Below are 16,343 nucleotides of genomic sequence, written 5' to 3' on the forward strand. Positions count from 1 at the left end.
GAACGACCACCAAAACGGCCAAATCGCACAACCCTAGCCGAGGCCTTCCCCTGAGAAAGACCTCAAAAGAGCCCTGCTGGATGCGGCCATCCAGCATAGAGGCTAGAGTCCAGGACAGAGGGCGGGAGCTGCAGGGGCAGGGCCAATCAGGGTGCAGCCAGCAAAGCTGATTGGCCCTATTCCAACTTGGACAGCTTGACAAGTTCCACCCCCCAGGCTGTTTCACAAATATATAGAGGAATCATGGATAAGGATTATCGGACTGGACTAGATGACCTCCAGGATCACATCCCGCCCCCGTCCCCTCGGCAAGCCCCTCTCCCGGCTAGATCTCACCCAGGCACAGGGGACCGCAATGCAGTTCTCACCGGGATGCGCCGCCCGTTGAAATGCACGCAGGCCCGCTTCAGCTCGTTGTCCAGGAACCCACTGGGGACCCACAAGTACTTTGGGAGGCTGCAGGGAGACAGAGAGAAGGCCGTTGGCAAAAGAGACGCCCGTGCCTCCCTCTGCAGGCCTGGCTCTTGTGCTAGAAAGCTCCCTTCCCCAAGAGGTGAAGCAAACTCCCAAGGAGACTTTCCCCCCCCTCCTTGAGAACTGTATCTCTCCTGCCTGCTCCTCTCCCGTGGCGTATTTCATCCCTGTAGATGTCAGAGGCCGAGGTCAGAGCCCGGACACGAGTGATGAATACTGATATGTTATTTCGCCTTGTTCCGGTATCACGGCAAACCTGATCCTGTGATCAGCAGTGTAACTCCTTCTTGCAGCTCAGAGGCTGTGTTCTGCCCAGAAATCAGGCTGCTGAACTCGGTTCGGAAACTCAAGGATGCTTGAGGCCGATCCAGCAGTGAGCAGGGGGTGGACTAGATGGCCTGCTGGCCCCTTCCCACTCTGGGATTCTATGGGACGGGGGAGACTTGTCTTGCGCCCACAGTAGCATGTCCGAAAAGGATCTGGGGGTCTTAGTAGACCACACATCGAACATGAGTCAGCAGATCTCTGTAGTCTGCAGGTGATCCCCAGGCCCCCCCTGGAGGCTGCTCCCCAATTCATTCATTTGTTTTCCAGCCAGGCCCATACCAGGTGCTCAGGACAGATAAGAGATTGAGGAGTGTGCACCAAATAAATACATATCTCAATAACGGAACACCAAACGACCTCCCTGCTGCACAGACGTTATATGAGGCTCTGGGAAACCCGGGTTCAAATCCTGGCTCTGCCAAGGTAACTTTAGGCCGGATGCACTTCAGGCCCTTTAGGGCTGCCAACCTCCAGGTGAAGCTGGAGAAATATCATAGGTCCAAAGAGGACGCAAGCCAAGAAGAGGCCCTGCTGTGGCTGTTCAGTAAAGTTGTGTCCTTTGTATTTATCAGTAGACAATGTCCAAAATTCTTGCACCATAATAGAATTGTACACACACCAAAGTTTCCACCACCACGGACACAACTCTATTAATAAATCACTTCATTGAACAGCCACAGCAGGTCGTCTTTTGGGCTTGCAACCTCCAGGTGACGCCTGGAGATCCTGGTGACCAAACTGTGGCCACTCTGGAAGGTGGGCAGTCTGTCTTTACACCCTTCCCTTCCCAACCCCAGCCTCCCCCCCCCCCGAGTTCTCCAGGAATTTCCCACCCATAGCTGGCAACCCAGGCCCCTTCCTCCTGCTTCCTCCCAGCCACAGATCTACACAGAATCTCCCAAGGCTGCCAGACACACACACACACACACACCGAGGTCCTTCCCTCCCCCAGCCTCCCCCAATTTCCCAGTCCACAGCTGGCTACCCCAATTTCCTCTCCCCCAGCTTGACCTCACCTCTGCCCTTGCCCCACAACTCTGTCCCCATGGGTCCGGCACCACCTGGGAAGAGCACCAGCCGCAGGCCCTGTGGGGTGCTCAGAGGGGCAAGGAGACCCCCACACACACACACACACACACACACACACTTTGCCAGGCCTGCCCAAGCAGCTGGCCCAGCTGGCCGGTCCTTCCTCTACCTGGTGGACATGTCAAAGCGCTCGTTGACCGGGCTGACCCGCCAGCTGGCCACCCCAAGGCGCCGCAGCTCCTTCTCCCAGTCCCGGGGGGTCTCGAACAGCAGCGTGGGGGGGTCCTCCTCCTCCTCCTTCTTCAGGGGGCTGTGCCCTGCAAAGGCCGGAGAGATTGATGGGACCCACAGGGGGTCGGGGGGGGGGAGGCTGCAGGGATCCCAGGATGCCCCTTGGCCTGCCCGCTGCGTTGCCTCACCCAAATTCCTCAGGGCTGCAGATTCAAGGCCGTGGCCTCTCCTACTGCTCTCCTGGGCCTGGGCAATGGCCTTGGTCACCTGCAAAGCGGAAGGGGGAGGGGGAGGGGAGGGGGAAGGGGAAGGGGAGCTGGCTTTAGACTCGGCTTTGCACGACCCAGAGGAGTCTCAAAGGGGCTTCCAAGCGCCTTCCCTTCCTCTCCCCACAACAGAAACCTTGGGAGGGAGGGAGGCCTGAGAGAGAACTGGCTGGCTTAAGATCTCCCAGCAAGCTGCATTGGGAAGAGGAGGAGTGGGGATTCGAACCCGGTTCTCCAGGCTGGACTCTGCCGCTCCTAACCATTTGGTGAAGTGGTAAAGAGTGGGGGGCTCTAGGCCCCTTGAATCCGGGGGCCGATCCGCGTCACTGCAAGACTCACCCGGAATGCCAGAGGCTCCAAGCCGCTCTCGTGGAAGTGAAAGCGCAGCACCCGGAAATCCCTGCAGTAGAGGACCAGCTCCTCGGGGATGAACTTCAGGGTGGAGGCTCCTGTCAGCACCTTTGCTTTCGTAAAACTGTTGACTAAAGAGGTCAAAAACCAAAAGGAGTCAGTTTGCTTGTCTGGATTTCTATTCTGCCCATTCTTTACGGCTCTGGGCGGTTTATATGGAACACTGCATAAATTTACATGGAACATTAACATGGTTTCTCGGCCACGGCAAAGTTTGTGGTTGGCTGAATTTCTCTCCCACTCTCCATTTCCTACGATCACCCAGAGTGGTGCACAATAGAGAAATGGAGTGCTTTCCCCAATTTTTTGGAAAAAATCAGCAATCAAAACAATAAGCCCTCCCCCCCCCCCCCGCATAACACAAGCAGCCCACAGGCTCCTCCTGTGCCCACAGAAGGTCAAAAACCCTCCAGGGTCCCAGGACAACTTCTTCCTGGCTCCAAACTGGCAATTGGTTCCCAGTTCCTTCTGCCAGTTTCCTCCTGCACTTTTAGCAACTGAATGGAGGCCAAGTTAAGGGCCTCCAGGTGGGGCCTGGGGATCCCCTGAATTGCAGCTCATCTCCAGACTGCAGAGATCAGTTCCCCTGGAGAAAAGGGATGCTTGGGAGGGGGGGGGGTCTCCATGGTACCCTGTTTAAGTCTTTCTCCTCCCCAAACCCCACCCTCTGCAGGCTCCACTCCCCCCAAAGCCTCCAGGGTTTTCCCAACCTAGCCAGAGTTCAGGGGTGAAACTTTTTGCAGGGCCGCACTGGGGGGAAGCAGCATGCCCGGAGGCCCCGCCCACAGCAGGACCCTGCCAGAAGGCGGGAATGGGGTCCTTGGACCTTACCTGCCACGAGCCGCCTGATGCAGGAGAGGGCCACGTCGTTCTCACTGCTCATGGCCAGGGGGCAGGAGCTGTCCTGGAGCAGAGGAGAAAGGGCTGTGAGCCAGTGCATACTCCCCCTGGATTTCCCCCTGGGCAAGGAGTGGTCTCTGCCCTGTCTGCCCTCAGGTTGTCATCTCTGGGCCAGGCCAAACCTGGAGATGTTGGGGGTGGAGCCTGGAGGGGACGGGGTCTGCGTGGCAATCAATGCTAATAACAGTCAACATCTTTGTGCAGCAACATCATCCTGGAACTATAGTCATGTTGCATCCGTAATGCAGTACAGATCTCCAGCCACAGGGCAATTCCGCACAACGGCCATTTCGCTAAGTCTGAGCGCTATTGAAAAGCGCTGGAAGCAAAAGCGGCAGGTCTCGGTAAGGCACACAGCCAGTTCAGTCTAGAAAAAGGCTCTCCCACTAGCGCTGCTCTCTTAACGCACAAGTTTCCGGTCTCACCGAAATCGCAACAAAGAAGGTGATATTTTTCCGCACTTCCTCCCTCCCCTGGCTGTCAATCAAAGAGAGCAGCCAATTAACTGTTGTGTTTGTGTTTCCCTTTAAAAACGTTTTTTAAAAACACAAAAATTCAGTAGCAATGCATATTCGTTCATTTGATGTATCAGAAAGACCTTTTTTTGCTGGCTTAGGAGCTGGCACTTATTCATTTACACGTTCTGAAATTTAAAAAAAAATCCCCCCCCCCCCCAGTGCTATTTCTTGCCAAAATTAGTGCAGTGTCGAACAGGGGGCTGTATTGTGCTCGGAAAATTTACGGACAATTGCTTATGGAGGGATTTCAGCCATAGAAGCTTCCCTGATTCATTTCTTTGGCCGGTTTAAGGAGGAAAAATGGCAATCGGGATGCCGGAAACTCAGGTGCGAGAGATTAGGGAGGGACATGCTTGTTACCGCTGTTTTGAGAATGCACATGTCTTTTTCGGATGTGTTGCAGGTTGTTCTCAAGAGTCAAGCAGTTCTTTTAGGGGTAATCCACTTTTATGGATTCCCCAAAAATCACTACAACGAAGCGATTTTTGTGGGAGTGTTGCAGGAGTGTTGCAGATTGTGTATGACGTTGTGAATAATGTAAAATAAATAGCGTTACACAATGGTAACACTTCGGCAACATTAGCGCTGTGCGGAATGGCCCACAGTATAATTTGGGAGATGTTTTCAACCACTGGATTTGATAACAGATTGTCTTTAAGTCGAATTGAGAGCTTTTTGCTCATCCTTCTACATTTATGTAACATTTTCCTTATTTTGTACAGGTTGCTAATTTGTGGAATTGGCTGTTAATAGATTTACGTTGATACTGAACTGACAAAGGTATAAACTGAAACGGTTTCTATTCTTTTCTTCAAGCAAATTCCACAATCAGCTAAACCAGGGGTAGTCAAACTGCGGCCCTCCAGATGTCCATGGACTACCATTCCCAGGAGCCCCTGCCAGCGAATGCTGGCAAGGGCTCCTGGGAATTGTAGTCCATGGACATCTGGAGGCCACAGTTTGACTACCCCTGAGCTAAACCCTCCCAGTGAAGAAATGGAGACACACTTATGAATTATTTGATGTTGATGGTTATTAGCTTTAATTCCACACGGTATTTCTCTTGGTTTCAGTACCTGCAGGTGGGCAACTCTCTTTGGAAACCAACGGCCTCCTATTGCAGCACAGGGCTCCTGGACGGGGGACCAGTCTAGGAGCTGCTTTCCCCTGATCACCCCGTGGCCATCCACTCCACCTCTGCCCCTCCCATGGCCTTTGCGTCATTCTGGGCTACCTGCTTCCCCCCCCCCAGACCGGAGGGCTGCTTGTGGCCCAGGAAGGCTGGTCAACCTACCACCGTGTTTGCAGAGCCGTCTGGTAAGAAAACCACGCGGAGGTTGGTGCAGTAGAGGGTGCCGGAGACATATCCGCCCCCATCTCGAGAAGGGACGCTCTTCCTCACCTGGGGGGCCTCTTCCTGGATGTGTTCACCTGCAAAGGAGGCCAGGGAGAGGAACAAGGAACAGCTTTAAAAGGACTTCCTTGAGTGGCTGTCCCTAGGCCTTACTCTGCAGGAGACTAAGGCCACGTCCCCAATTCCCCAGTTTATTAGCCCTGTAAAATCTAAGGAGGCAATGCCTCTCGGTTCTACAGGAATGCAGTCAGTCTGCCCTTGGACAGAGCCTGGAGGCATTAGAGTGCCCGTCAGTTTATGCCGGGGCTATCAATTCTTTCTGTGCTTTGCTGGGGGGATGGCACAGTTTCTGGGATTGCACCCGTCCCAATATGGAGGGCTTTTCTCTCGCTTAGGCGAAGGATCGTGGAGTGTCAGCCGTGAGGGAAGAAGCATTGAGGAAGATGCATGAGAATTCATGAGAAGTTTCTGCTCTGGGGAGAACGTGTCCTCTACACTGGAGGGAAACAGAGGAGAATTTAACTCTAGGCCTTTTGTGGTTCTCTGGGGGATTCTGCGGGTTTTGGGGAGGGATTTATGCTGTCAGGTTGAGGAAATCCGGAATGAAAAGCTGAAAAGAAGGAATGAATCTTAAACTCTTCACTGCTGCACAGCTCAAAATAAAGCAGTGACTGGGCCTGGTTCCTGCTGTAAGGAGATCCTGCTTCTTCTGAAATTCAGAGTTCGCCTGGGAGCAACCAGGTGCCTGGACCGATGGAAACATGGGCATGAACGTCGTCTTGAAAACCCCGCAGGACTGCTGGGAGTCAACTGCAACCAGTGGCCGAACTGTGGCTCTCCAGAAGCCCATGGACTACCATTCCCAAGAGCCCCTTCCAGCATGCACATGAGAGTTGTAGTAGGCCATGACCTCTGGAGAGCCTCAGCTTGGCCACCCGACCTCCTGCCGTGCTCTCCTGGCACCAGTGAGGGCCCACTTTCCCTTTTTTACAAGAGAGGCTTGGCTGCTCGAACCAGCCCTTGGCTACCACCGAGATGCCCTCCCCGCTAGAATTCACCTCAATAATCCCCAAACTGCAAGAGCCCAACTGCAATTTCATAGCCGGCAGGAAGGAGAAGTGCCAGGAAGAGTAATCAAGCCCCAAGCCCAGATTGCTTCCGTGCACAGACAAAAATAGAAGGAGCAGAAGGTTTACGGAGAGTCAGCTTGGTGTTGTGGCTCAGGAGCTTCTAATGTGAGTTGGTGGGTGAGGTGAAGGAGGTGGGGACCCCAGGGGGAAGTGACCATGTCCTCATAGAATTCCTTTTGAGATGGGGAGCCAGGAAGCTTGTAGCCAGACGCGGATGTTGGATTTTCGTAGGCAAACTTAATAAACTCAGAGACATGATGAGTGTCATACCATGGACGAGAATGCTGGAAGGGAAGGGAGCATGTGAAGGGTGGGCGCTACTCAAACAAGAGCTATTGCATGCTCAATCAATGACTATCCCAGAAAGACGAAAACACTGCAGGAGCTCTAAGAAGCCTATTTGGATGAACAGAGAACTTCAAGAGGAACTAAGAAAGAAAAGGAAAATGTTCAGGAAATGCAGGGAAGGACAGAGCTCTAAAGAAGAGTACCTACAGGTTACTAGGCACTGTAGATCAATCATCAGAAAGGCCAAAGCTGAGAGTGAGCTAAGATTGGCCAGGAAGCCCATTGTAACAAGAAAAGATTTTTCAGTTTGTGAGGAGCAAATGTAAAGTAAAGGAGGCAAGGGAAGGGAGGGAGGGAGGGAGGAAGGAAGCAGAAATGAGCCATGGCAGAGCCTCTGCTTGGCAGGTAGAAGGTCCCAGGTTCAGTCCCTGGAAAGGTCTCGGCCTGAGACCCTGGAGAGTTCCTGCCAGTCTGAGTAGACTAGTCTGACTCGGATGGATGGATGGATGGATGGATGGATGAATGCATGGATGCAAGGAAGGATGGAAGGGAGGGAGGGAGGGAGGGAGGGAGGGAGGAAGGAAGGAAGGAAGGAAGGAAGGAAGGAAGGAAGGAAGGAAGGAAGGAAGGAAGGAAGGAAGGAAGGAAGGAAGGAAGGAGATTAGGTGTGTAGGGACGGAGGGAGGGAGGGAGGGCAACAGCCACGGCTGCTGCTGGCAGGAGATGCTCTTTCCGATTTGTTGGTGGCGGCAGCAGAGACTCCCCCATGGGAGAGTGAGAGAAGGAGCCTGGCCGTGGTCACCCTCCCTGACCGGCCTCCCTCCGCTGGACACAAAAGCCGCTGCCAAGCGCTCGTTGCCGGGAGGTTTGTCCTTGGAAGCTCAGCACCCGCGGCCCAGGCAACTGCGGCGTCTCCCGACACCCTCGTTTGCCTTAGAGACGTCAAGTCTCCCGGATGAGGAAGAGAGCCGCTCGGGGTTTCCTACAGGCTCCGGTTAATCATTTGCCCAGGAGACACTCCCTTCCCAGGTCTTTCACCTCTCTCCAAGGGAGACCGAAGCCCTGGTGGACAGGATTGGTTGCCATCCTCCAGGGGGAGCCTGGAGTTCTCCTGGAATGTCAGCTCCTCTCCAGCGAGATTCAAGTCCCAGAGAACCAGCTTTTCAGGGGGGGGGGGCTTTTGAGACTCACGGCTCCTTTCGCCGGCTGCAAGTTGGAGCTTTGACTCTTGCAAGCTCAGTCTCTGCAATCAGCTCTACCATCGAGCCACCTCTGCCACCTCTCCGTAGGTGACCTGACAGAGGTTGAGCTGCTGCAGAAGGACCTCAGGAGCGGCACCCAATCCCTGCCCTCTGCCAGTCCGTTGCTTCTGGTCATAGAATCATAGGATCATAGGATCACAGAGTTGGAAGGGCCACACAGGCCATCTAGTCCAACCCCCTGCTCAACGTAGGATCAGCCCTAAGCATCCTAAAGCATCCAAGTTCCACTGCTGAACTACTCTGACTGTGAAATTTTTTTCCTGATATGTAGCCTATATCGTTGTACTTGTAGTTTAAACCCATTACTGCGTGTCCTCTCCTCTGCAGCCAACGGAAACAGCATCCTGCCCTCCTCCAAGTGACAACCTTTCAAATACTTAAAGAGGGCTATCATGTCCCCTCTCAACCTCCTTTTCTCCAGGCTGAACATTCCCAAGTCCCTCAGCCTGTCCCTCAGCCAGACAAGGATGGAAGCTCACCGGGTGGCCTGGGGCCAGTCCCTCTCTTGGCCTAGCCTACCTCACAGGGCTGGCTGCTGGGAGAATCTAGAGGGGAGGGGAGACGGAGTTCTTCCGGCAGGCCTCTGGTTAAGGCCAGGGTGGGGGGAAGAACTTATTTATTCATTTGTTTGTTTATTGGACTTATAGCCCGCCGCTCCCGCAAGGCTCGCAGTGGGTCACATACAGTAAAAACACATAAAACCCCCTCATACAATAAAATCCTCGTAAAAACTAACAACCCCATCTGGCCCAACCCAATTCAACTTGAGCCCTCCTCTAAACTGCTCCGGAGGACATCGTGACCTGGAAACAACCGGTGGGTGTGGGGAGGGATTTGAGGACTATTTGACCACTGGACCCACTTAGAGCCCACTCAGGCCAACCAAGTTTTACTCAAGGGAGAAGCTTTCGTCGGGAGGCACACTGCTCTACTATGTTTGTAACGCTGCATTGTGTTCATGTTGTTAGCCGCTGTGAGCTGGCCGAACCAAGAGCAGCAGCCAACAAATCTAACTAAGAAATAAATAAAACCAAACTTCCTTCTTTCCTGCAAGCAAGGAGAAGAACTCTTGTTCCCCTGTAAGGTTCGCCTCTGGAGTCTCATTTCCCCTTTCCTTTAAGTAAGTTTACAAGGTCAGGCGACATCTACCAGTTCGGAATCATTGCTGCTATTCAGGTTGCCAACCTCCAGATAGGGCCTGGAGGTCTCCTGGAATTCCAGTTGACACCCCGGATGACAGACAGGAGGTCCCTTGAAGGGAGGGGCTGGTCTCGATGAACCATCCGTCTGATCCAGGGGGGCTGTTTGTTAGTTCTTATGTTCTTATGAAATTTCACAAACTGGAGGTGGCACCCTCACATGACTCCCAACAGGCCTCTTTGTCCAAATCTAGTCTGCCAGTGCTGCGGGGCAAGGGCCAAGTATTCCCTGGTGTCCCCGGGCCCTTCTTCTGGGGCCCTTCCCACCACTCTGCATTCTGTGGGGGTTGGACTAGATGACCCAGGAGATCCCTTCCAACTCTTGTTATTCTTGGATTCTGTGACTCCCGTTGTCACCGGCACCCTGTGGCTGCAGTCGTCTTTCCCCAGGGGTGCCGCCTTCAGCAGCTGCCACAGAAACGCGTCTTCAAACACGGCCACTGTGTCAAACCTCTCCGAACTGCCCCTGAAGAGAGGGGCCCCCTGCCCCATGCTTGGAGAGACATTTCCCCTGGCAACCGGGGCCTTTGCGGCTTTTGTTCTTGGCCAGTCGCACAAGCCAAGGAGAGCGGCAAAGCGGCAGCCTCGGCCTCAGGGGAACCGTCGGCCTGGGGGACTATTGTTCTGCTGGGCCCACAAAAGGCCTCCAGACAGCTGCACCCAAGCATGGAGGGCAGCATTAACCCCTTCTGCCCTCCTTGGAAGAGGCCGGCCGGCTGTGCTTGGGGGACACGGGAGAGCCCCAGAAGAGGAGCCGGAACAAACCACTGGTCTGACACATGGAACAGAACCCTAGAGTGGGAAGGGGCCCTGCAGACCACCTAGCCCCACCCCCTGCTCAGTGCAGGATCAGCCTCCAGCATCTGTCCAGCCGCTGCTTGAAGACGGCCAGTGAGGGGGAGCTCCCCACCTCCTTAGGCAGCCCCTTCCACTGCTGAACTAGACTCCTAGAATCCTAGAGTGGGAAGGGGCCATGCAGGCCATCTAGTCCACCCCCTGCTCAGTGCAGGATCAGCCTCAAGCATCCAGGAGAAGGATCTGTCCAGCCGCTGCTTGAAGACGGCCAGTGAGGGGGAGCTCCCCACCTCCTAAGGCAGCCCCTTCCACTGCTGAACTAGACTCCTAGAATCCTAGAGTGGGAAGGGGCCATCCAGGCCATCTAGTCCACCCTCTGCTCAGTGCAGGATCAGCCTCCAGCATCCAGGAGAAGGATCTGTCCAGCCGCTGCTTGAAGACGGCCAGTGAGGGGGAGCTCCCCACCTCCTAAGGCAGCCCCTTCCACTGCTGAACCAGACTCCTAGAATCCTAGAGTGGGAAGGGGCCATCCAGGCCATCTAGCCCACCCCCTGCTCAGTGCAGGATCAGCCTCCAGCATCCAGGAGAAGGATCTGTCCAGCCGCTGCTTGAAGACGGCCAGTGAGGGGGAGCTCCCCACCTACTTAGGCAGCCCCTTCCACTGCTGAACTAGACTCCTAGAATCCTAGAGTGGGAAGGGGCCATGCAGGCCATCTAGTCCACCCCCTGCTCAGTGCAGGATCAGCCTCCAGCATCCAGGAGAAGGATCTGTCCAGCCGCTGCTTGAAGACGGCCAGTGAGGGGGAGCTCCCCACCTCTTAAGGCAGCCCCTTCCACTGCTGAACCAGACTCCTAGAATCCTAGAGTGGGAAGGGGCCATCCAGGCCATCTAGCCCACCCCCTGCTCAGTGCAGGATCAGCCTCCAGCATCCAGGAGAAGGATCTGTCCAGCCGCTGCTTGAAGACAGCCAGTGAGGGGGAGCTCCCCACCTCCTTAGGCAGCCCCTTCCCCTGCTGAACTAGACTCCTAGAATCCTGGAGTGGGAAGGGGCCATGCAGGCCATCCAGTCCCACCCCCTGCTCAGTGCAGGATCAGCCTCCAGCATCCAGGAGAAGGATCTGTCCAGCCGCTGCTTGAAGACCCCCAGTGAGGGGGAGCTCCCCACCTCCTGAGGAAGCCCTTTGCTGCTGCTGCAGGCAGTCTTACATGGCCATTTTGCTCTAAACAAGTACCGTTAAACATATCCATTCTGAGAAAAGCTGCTTTTCGCAGTTCAAGGTCCAAGTCCTTCTGCCCGACCCCAGCAGTGGCCCCCTTTCTCAGTACCTGGAATGCACTGGAGAGCCGGACCGTCCCTCTTCCTCCTTCCACTCATCTTGGGGGACTTTGGATCCTTGGGCTGCAGAGGGGGGGAGAGAAGCAGAGTTGGGTCAGCGTCTCCTCCTTTGCCCGTCTGGCTGACACAGAGTGCTGAGCTAGAGAAACCTTTGGTCTGATGCCAAAGGCAAGTCTTAAACACAAAAATGAACGTCCAACCTGCAGCAGCTCCACATGGCGGAGAAAAGGGACCTGGCCACACCTTGGGGATGCCAACTCTGGGTTTGGCAAATCCTAGAGATTTGGGGATCGAACTGGGTAGGGTGCAGCCCTTAGTTGCTGCTCCCCCCATCAACTCTGAACAAGACACAGCTCCCCCCCCCCACACACACACACACCTTAGCAACAATGAATGAGAGCCTACCTAAGAGCCAGGTAGATTCCAGTGGCACCTTTAAGACCCGGGAAGTTATAAGGCCAACAAAGGTTTATTCAAGGTAGGGGCTCGTGGGCATTGTAGTCCATGGACACCTGCAGGGCCACGTTTTGGCCACCCTGGCTTAGATCCAGAATGAAGCTTTGTCACTTTTCCAGGTGCTCCTGCTGGACTTGGATTCTGTTCTATTTCTTCAGCCCGAGACGGCAGCTCACTTGAACCAGGGGCCCGCCCCAGAGGCCGGCCACAGCAAGCCACCTCTGACCGTCTCCCCCTCAGTCCGCTGCCCCTTGGCAGCCCAGGCTTCTCAGATCCTGGGGGTCCCTTTTCAGCTCCCCCCTCCCCGCTGCTTCCTTCGGCTCCACCTGCTCCTAAGGAAAATTCCTCGCTGCCAACCCAACGTTAGCGTGAGCTTTGCTCGGCTTCCCGTTTGGCACGGCCAGCTGGAAAGAAGGAAGAACCCAGTGGGAAAGCAGCAAAGGCCCCGGGAGAAGGGCGGCAGATCCAAGAAGAATCGAGCTGGGCCCTGGAGGGGCAGCACCTCAATCCCATCCGTCCAGCCAGCAAAGGCTTAACTGGCTGAGCTCCTTCTCGCCTCATTTCCCAGGCAATTCTATGGGAAAGGGCTGGGACCTTTTGGGCTATACCTCAGCAAGGAAAAAGGCCACAGGCTGTCTTAGAAGCAAAGCAAGCAAGCTGGGCTGGGGAGGGAGGGGAGGGCATACTTCCAAGGGGGCACAGCCCACACATGTCCCCTGCAGCTATGGGCCTGCTAGAAGGGGACATGCCAGGCCCTGTGAGAGGTGTCCTGGGGCGGGGCAGGCAGTAGGCTGTGGCAGGACAGACAACCTGCAATAAAACGTGTGATTTTGCTTTATTTCCTTCATGTAGGGAGTCCTTAGTCTGAGGAAGAGGGCTTGCACTCGAAAGCTCCCGCCTTGAATAAATCTGGACTCTGATTTTATTTCCTTCCATGAGCTTAAGGACAACAGAAGCTCCTCCCCAGCTCCTTCCAGGGAGGAATGAGGGAGCGAAACCTTCTCCAAGCGCATTTTCTCCAAGTAAGTCCTGCTAGGTTCAGTAAGGCTTCCTCCCAAGTAAGCACACCGTGGGGGCAGGCAGACTCGCCCTAAGTCACCCACCACAAGTCACGCCTAGAGAGGACCTCAGAAGCGTCTCTGGCCGCACTGGGGGGGAGGAGGTCTCCCCCTACGGCTTCCGAAACTGAGCAAAACGGAGAGTCTCCCTCCGGCCCTGAAATCTGCAGTTTTGTTTTTCGTGCACTCCCTCCGCCGGCTGCTCAGAGGAGCCGACAAGTAAGTTGGCTTCTTCGGTGCATATTTCTGCCTCGATTTGGAAAACCCTGTTTGATTACTCAAAGAATTCAAGAGCGGGGCGGGGGCGGAAGAAATCACGGGCCAAACACAAGGAAGAAGGCCAGATGCAAACGCATTTGATTTGGAAAGAAGCCAAACGAAAAGCGTGTGTGTGGGGGGGTGGGGTGGGGTGCTTAAAAATTGACCGGGGGTGCTCTCCCTTCCCCAAGAGTCAGGGCCACACACTGGCCTTGCCCCTGTTCCGGCTGCATTCCCCTTCGGAAGCGACCAGCGGTCCACGGGAGAAGCCGAATGCCAAGCTTGGGTTTCCTAGCTACCGGCTCAAGGGCCGAGACTGTTGTGGCCAGAAAGCGGGCAAAAATAATTGCTCAGGGAGCAACAGTGAAAAAGTTTGTGAATCATTAATGGGCAAGTTGCCCTGGTGGGACTCCACTACCGAGAACGCAATGTTCACCGGAAAACACCCGTTTCTAAAATTATCTCTGCTCTGAGTTGTGTTCGGAGGCCAAGTGAGGGGACAGAGAGGCCGTGGTTTGGGCCCAGGGGCAGCAAGCAAGCCCACAAGCGACCCTGAATCAGGCACCGGAGGCCGAAACACAGGAGGCCCAACCGGCACTACGGAGCCAAGGCAAGCCCCTGGCAGCTTCTCGCGCCTAAAGCCAGAGGGTCACTTGTTCACACCCCACCAAAGGGCAAATTCAATACGGGGGGGGGGGGGCAGCCTGGACTCTGGCTTGGTTCTGAAGCTTCATTCTGCACACGGAAGCTTCTGCCCAGAAGGACACTTGGTGGGTCTTCCAGGGGCCCCTGGACTCTGGCTTGGTCCTGAAGCTTCATTCTGCACACGGAAGCTTCTGCCCAGAAGGACACTTGGTGGGTCTTCCAGGGGCCCCTGGACTCTGGCTTGGTCCTGAAGCTTCATTCTGCACACGGAAGCTTCTGCCCAGAAAGACACTTGGTGGGTCTTCCAGGGGCCCCTGGACTCTGGCTTGGTCCTGAAGCTTCATTCTGTACACGGAAGCTTCTGCCCAGAAGGACACTTGGGGGGTCTTCAAGGGGCCCCTGGACTCTGACTTGGTCCTGGAGTTTCATTCTGCACACGGAAGCTTCTGCCCAGAAGGACACTTGGGGGGTCTTCAAGGGGCCCCTGGACTCTGACTTGGTCCTGGAGTTTCATTCTGCACACGGAAGCTTCTGCCCAGAAGGACACTTGGTGGGTCTTCCAGGGGCCCCTGGACTCTGACTTGGTCCTGAAGCTTCATTCTGTACACGGAAGCTTCTGCCCAGAAGGACACTTGGGGGGTCTTCCATGGGCCCCTGGACTCTGGCTTGGTCCTGAAGCTTCATTCTGTACACGGAAGCTTCTGCCCAGAAGGACACTTGGGGGGTCTTCCAGGGGCCCCTGGACTCTGGCTTGGTCCTGAAGCTTCATTCTGCACACGGAAGCTTCTGCCCAGAAGGACACTTGGGGGGTCTTCCAGGGGCCCCTGGACTCTGACTTGGTCCTGAAGCTTCATTCTGCACATGGAAGCTTCTGCCCAGGATTAAACTTGGTAGTTCATTCAATGTGACCTTTGCAAGGGAATCTGTATGTTGGATTTTGGTTCTCATGTTACTCTGAGGGAAATACAGCTAACATTTCATTTTTAGTTGCACCATACTAAATGATTCAACAAAGTTACTTATAAAAATGTCTAGGGACAGCAGTCTTAGAATCCCAGAGTTCAAAGGGACCGTCCAGGCCCTTCAATCCCCTGCTCAAGGCAGGACAAGTATCTGTCCAGCTGCTGATTGAAGACCCCCAGTCTAAGTCTGTGAAGAGGCTGGATCCTGCTATGGGACGCGGCACCATTTGAGGAGTCCTATTCATGTTTAGGCTTTGCTAGAGTTCCGTTTTTTGATTTCTACAACCAAAATCCTAGGCCATGGTTGACTGAAGACTCCTACGGTTGACTGGCTGGACTTACTCTGTGTATCCCGCCCAGACTGACTTACAAAAGAGTAAGTAAATGTAGGAATACATATTATGCTCTTTACCCTGATGTCTGGGGGGGGGGGATCAAACCAAGATCAAGCCTGAAAGTCTTGGCTTAGGGGAAATATAAAAATCTCTCTGGACAGGAAATAAAGCTTAAAAGACGAATGCGTGAAAATATTCTGCCAGGCTTAGTGGACTGGTCTCCCAGACGCACCCAAACATAAATGCACAGAGACTCACACTCTAAATCCTCCAGTCCCCCCCCCTGCGGAATCCTCCCAGGGACCCCCATTCCATGCCCAGGTGATGCCCCCACCCCACGCCCAAATGAAACAGAACCCCTGGCCAGCGTGGGCCTGACCTCAAAGCGGTGGCGGGCCTTTCCCTGGGCAGGCAAGGAAGGGCCACCAGAGCCAAGCGGGGAGACCCCCCCCCCCCGTCCCCAGTCCAGCCAGAGGAAGACCAGCGCGCTGCCCTCGGCTGCTGTCCGGAGCTGCCCGGCACGGGGCTGGGGGGCACGCAGAGGGGCCCCGGGGTGGCCGGCAGGAGCCCCTCCTTCGCACCCGGCTGGCCGGGGACCCCCCTGACCCCCTCGGCGGTGGACAGATGCCGCCCCCACCCTTCTCTCTCTCTCTGGGCAGCCCCCCCCCCCAGGGGCGCCTGCAAAAGGGAGCCCGGAATGCGAACCCAGCTGCGGGCGACGCGGACCCCCCAGCCCCCAGCCCGGTCAGGAGGCCGCCCGCCCTCCCCCTCCCCCGGGACTCACCGCGGCGGGCTCCGGCTGCAGGACCTGGAAGGAGTGGCGGGACCCCCCCGGGAGCATGGCCGCCCCGGACCCCCCCCCCCCCCGGGCCGCCTCCCTCCCCCCCTCCCTCCCTCGCCGCTGCCCGCCCCGCTGCGCTGCGCTCCGCCGCCGAAGGACCTGGCGCCGCTTCCCCCGCCGGCCTCCCTTGCCCGGCGCCACGGAGGGAGGGAAGGAGGGAGGGAGGGAAGGAGCGCCCAGCCCCGGCCGCCCAGCCGCCTTGACAGCTCCAGGGCCGGAGAGAGGGGGCAGCCAAGCGGCCAGGCAAACCAGGGGCAGCGCCGCCCG

At 55.7% G+C, this 16,343-nt stretch overlaps 1 protein-coding gene across 2 annotated transcripts in view; it reads right to left on the reverse strand.

Annotated features, from left to right (window-relative positions):
• MTMR11 (myotubularin related protein 11) overlaps positions 1-16,095 on the reverse strand; it is a 35,316-nt gene extending 19,221 nt beyond the window's left edge. Inside the window, exons 1-8 of one of the 2 annotated variants that reach the window (XM_077319261.1) lie at positions 16,020-16,095; positions 11,512-11,584; positions 5,451-5,587; positions 3,570-3,642; positions 2,667-2,809; positions 2,250-2,328; positions 2,000-2,147; positions 369-456 (exon numbers count right to left, since the gene is read on the reverse strand). In XM_077319261.1, the coding sequence (XP_077175376.1) occupies positions 369-456; positions 2,000-2,147; positions 2,250-2,328; positions 2,667-2,809; positions 3,570-3,642; positions 5,451-5,587; positions 11,512-11,584; positions 16,020-16,076 (798 nt within the window). In that variant the 5' untranslated portion in view covers positions 16,077-16,095. The remainder of the gene's footprint in view (positions 1-368; positions 457-1,999; positions 2,148-2,249; positions 2,329-2,666; positions 2,810-3,569; positions 3,643-5,450; positions 5,588-11,511; positions 11,585-16,019) is intronic. The other variant, XM_077319271.1, reaches the window with a different exon arrangement.
• Positions 16,096-16,343: the final 248 nt, after the last annotated feature.

This window comes from Paroedura picta, chromosome 1 (genome assembly GCF_049243985.1).
Source record: "Paroedura picta isolate Pp20150507F chromosome 1, Ppicta_v3.0, whole genome shotgun sequence".
NCBI lineage: Eukaryota > Metazoa > Chordata > Lepidosauria > Squamata > Gekkonidae > Paroedura > Paroedura picta.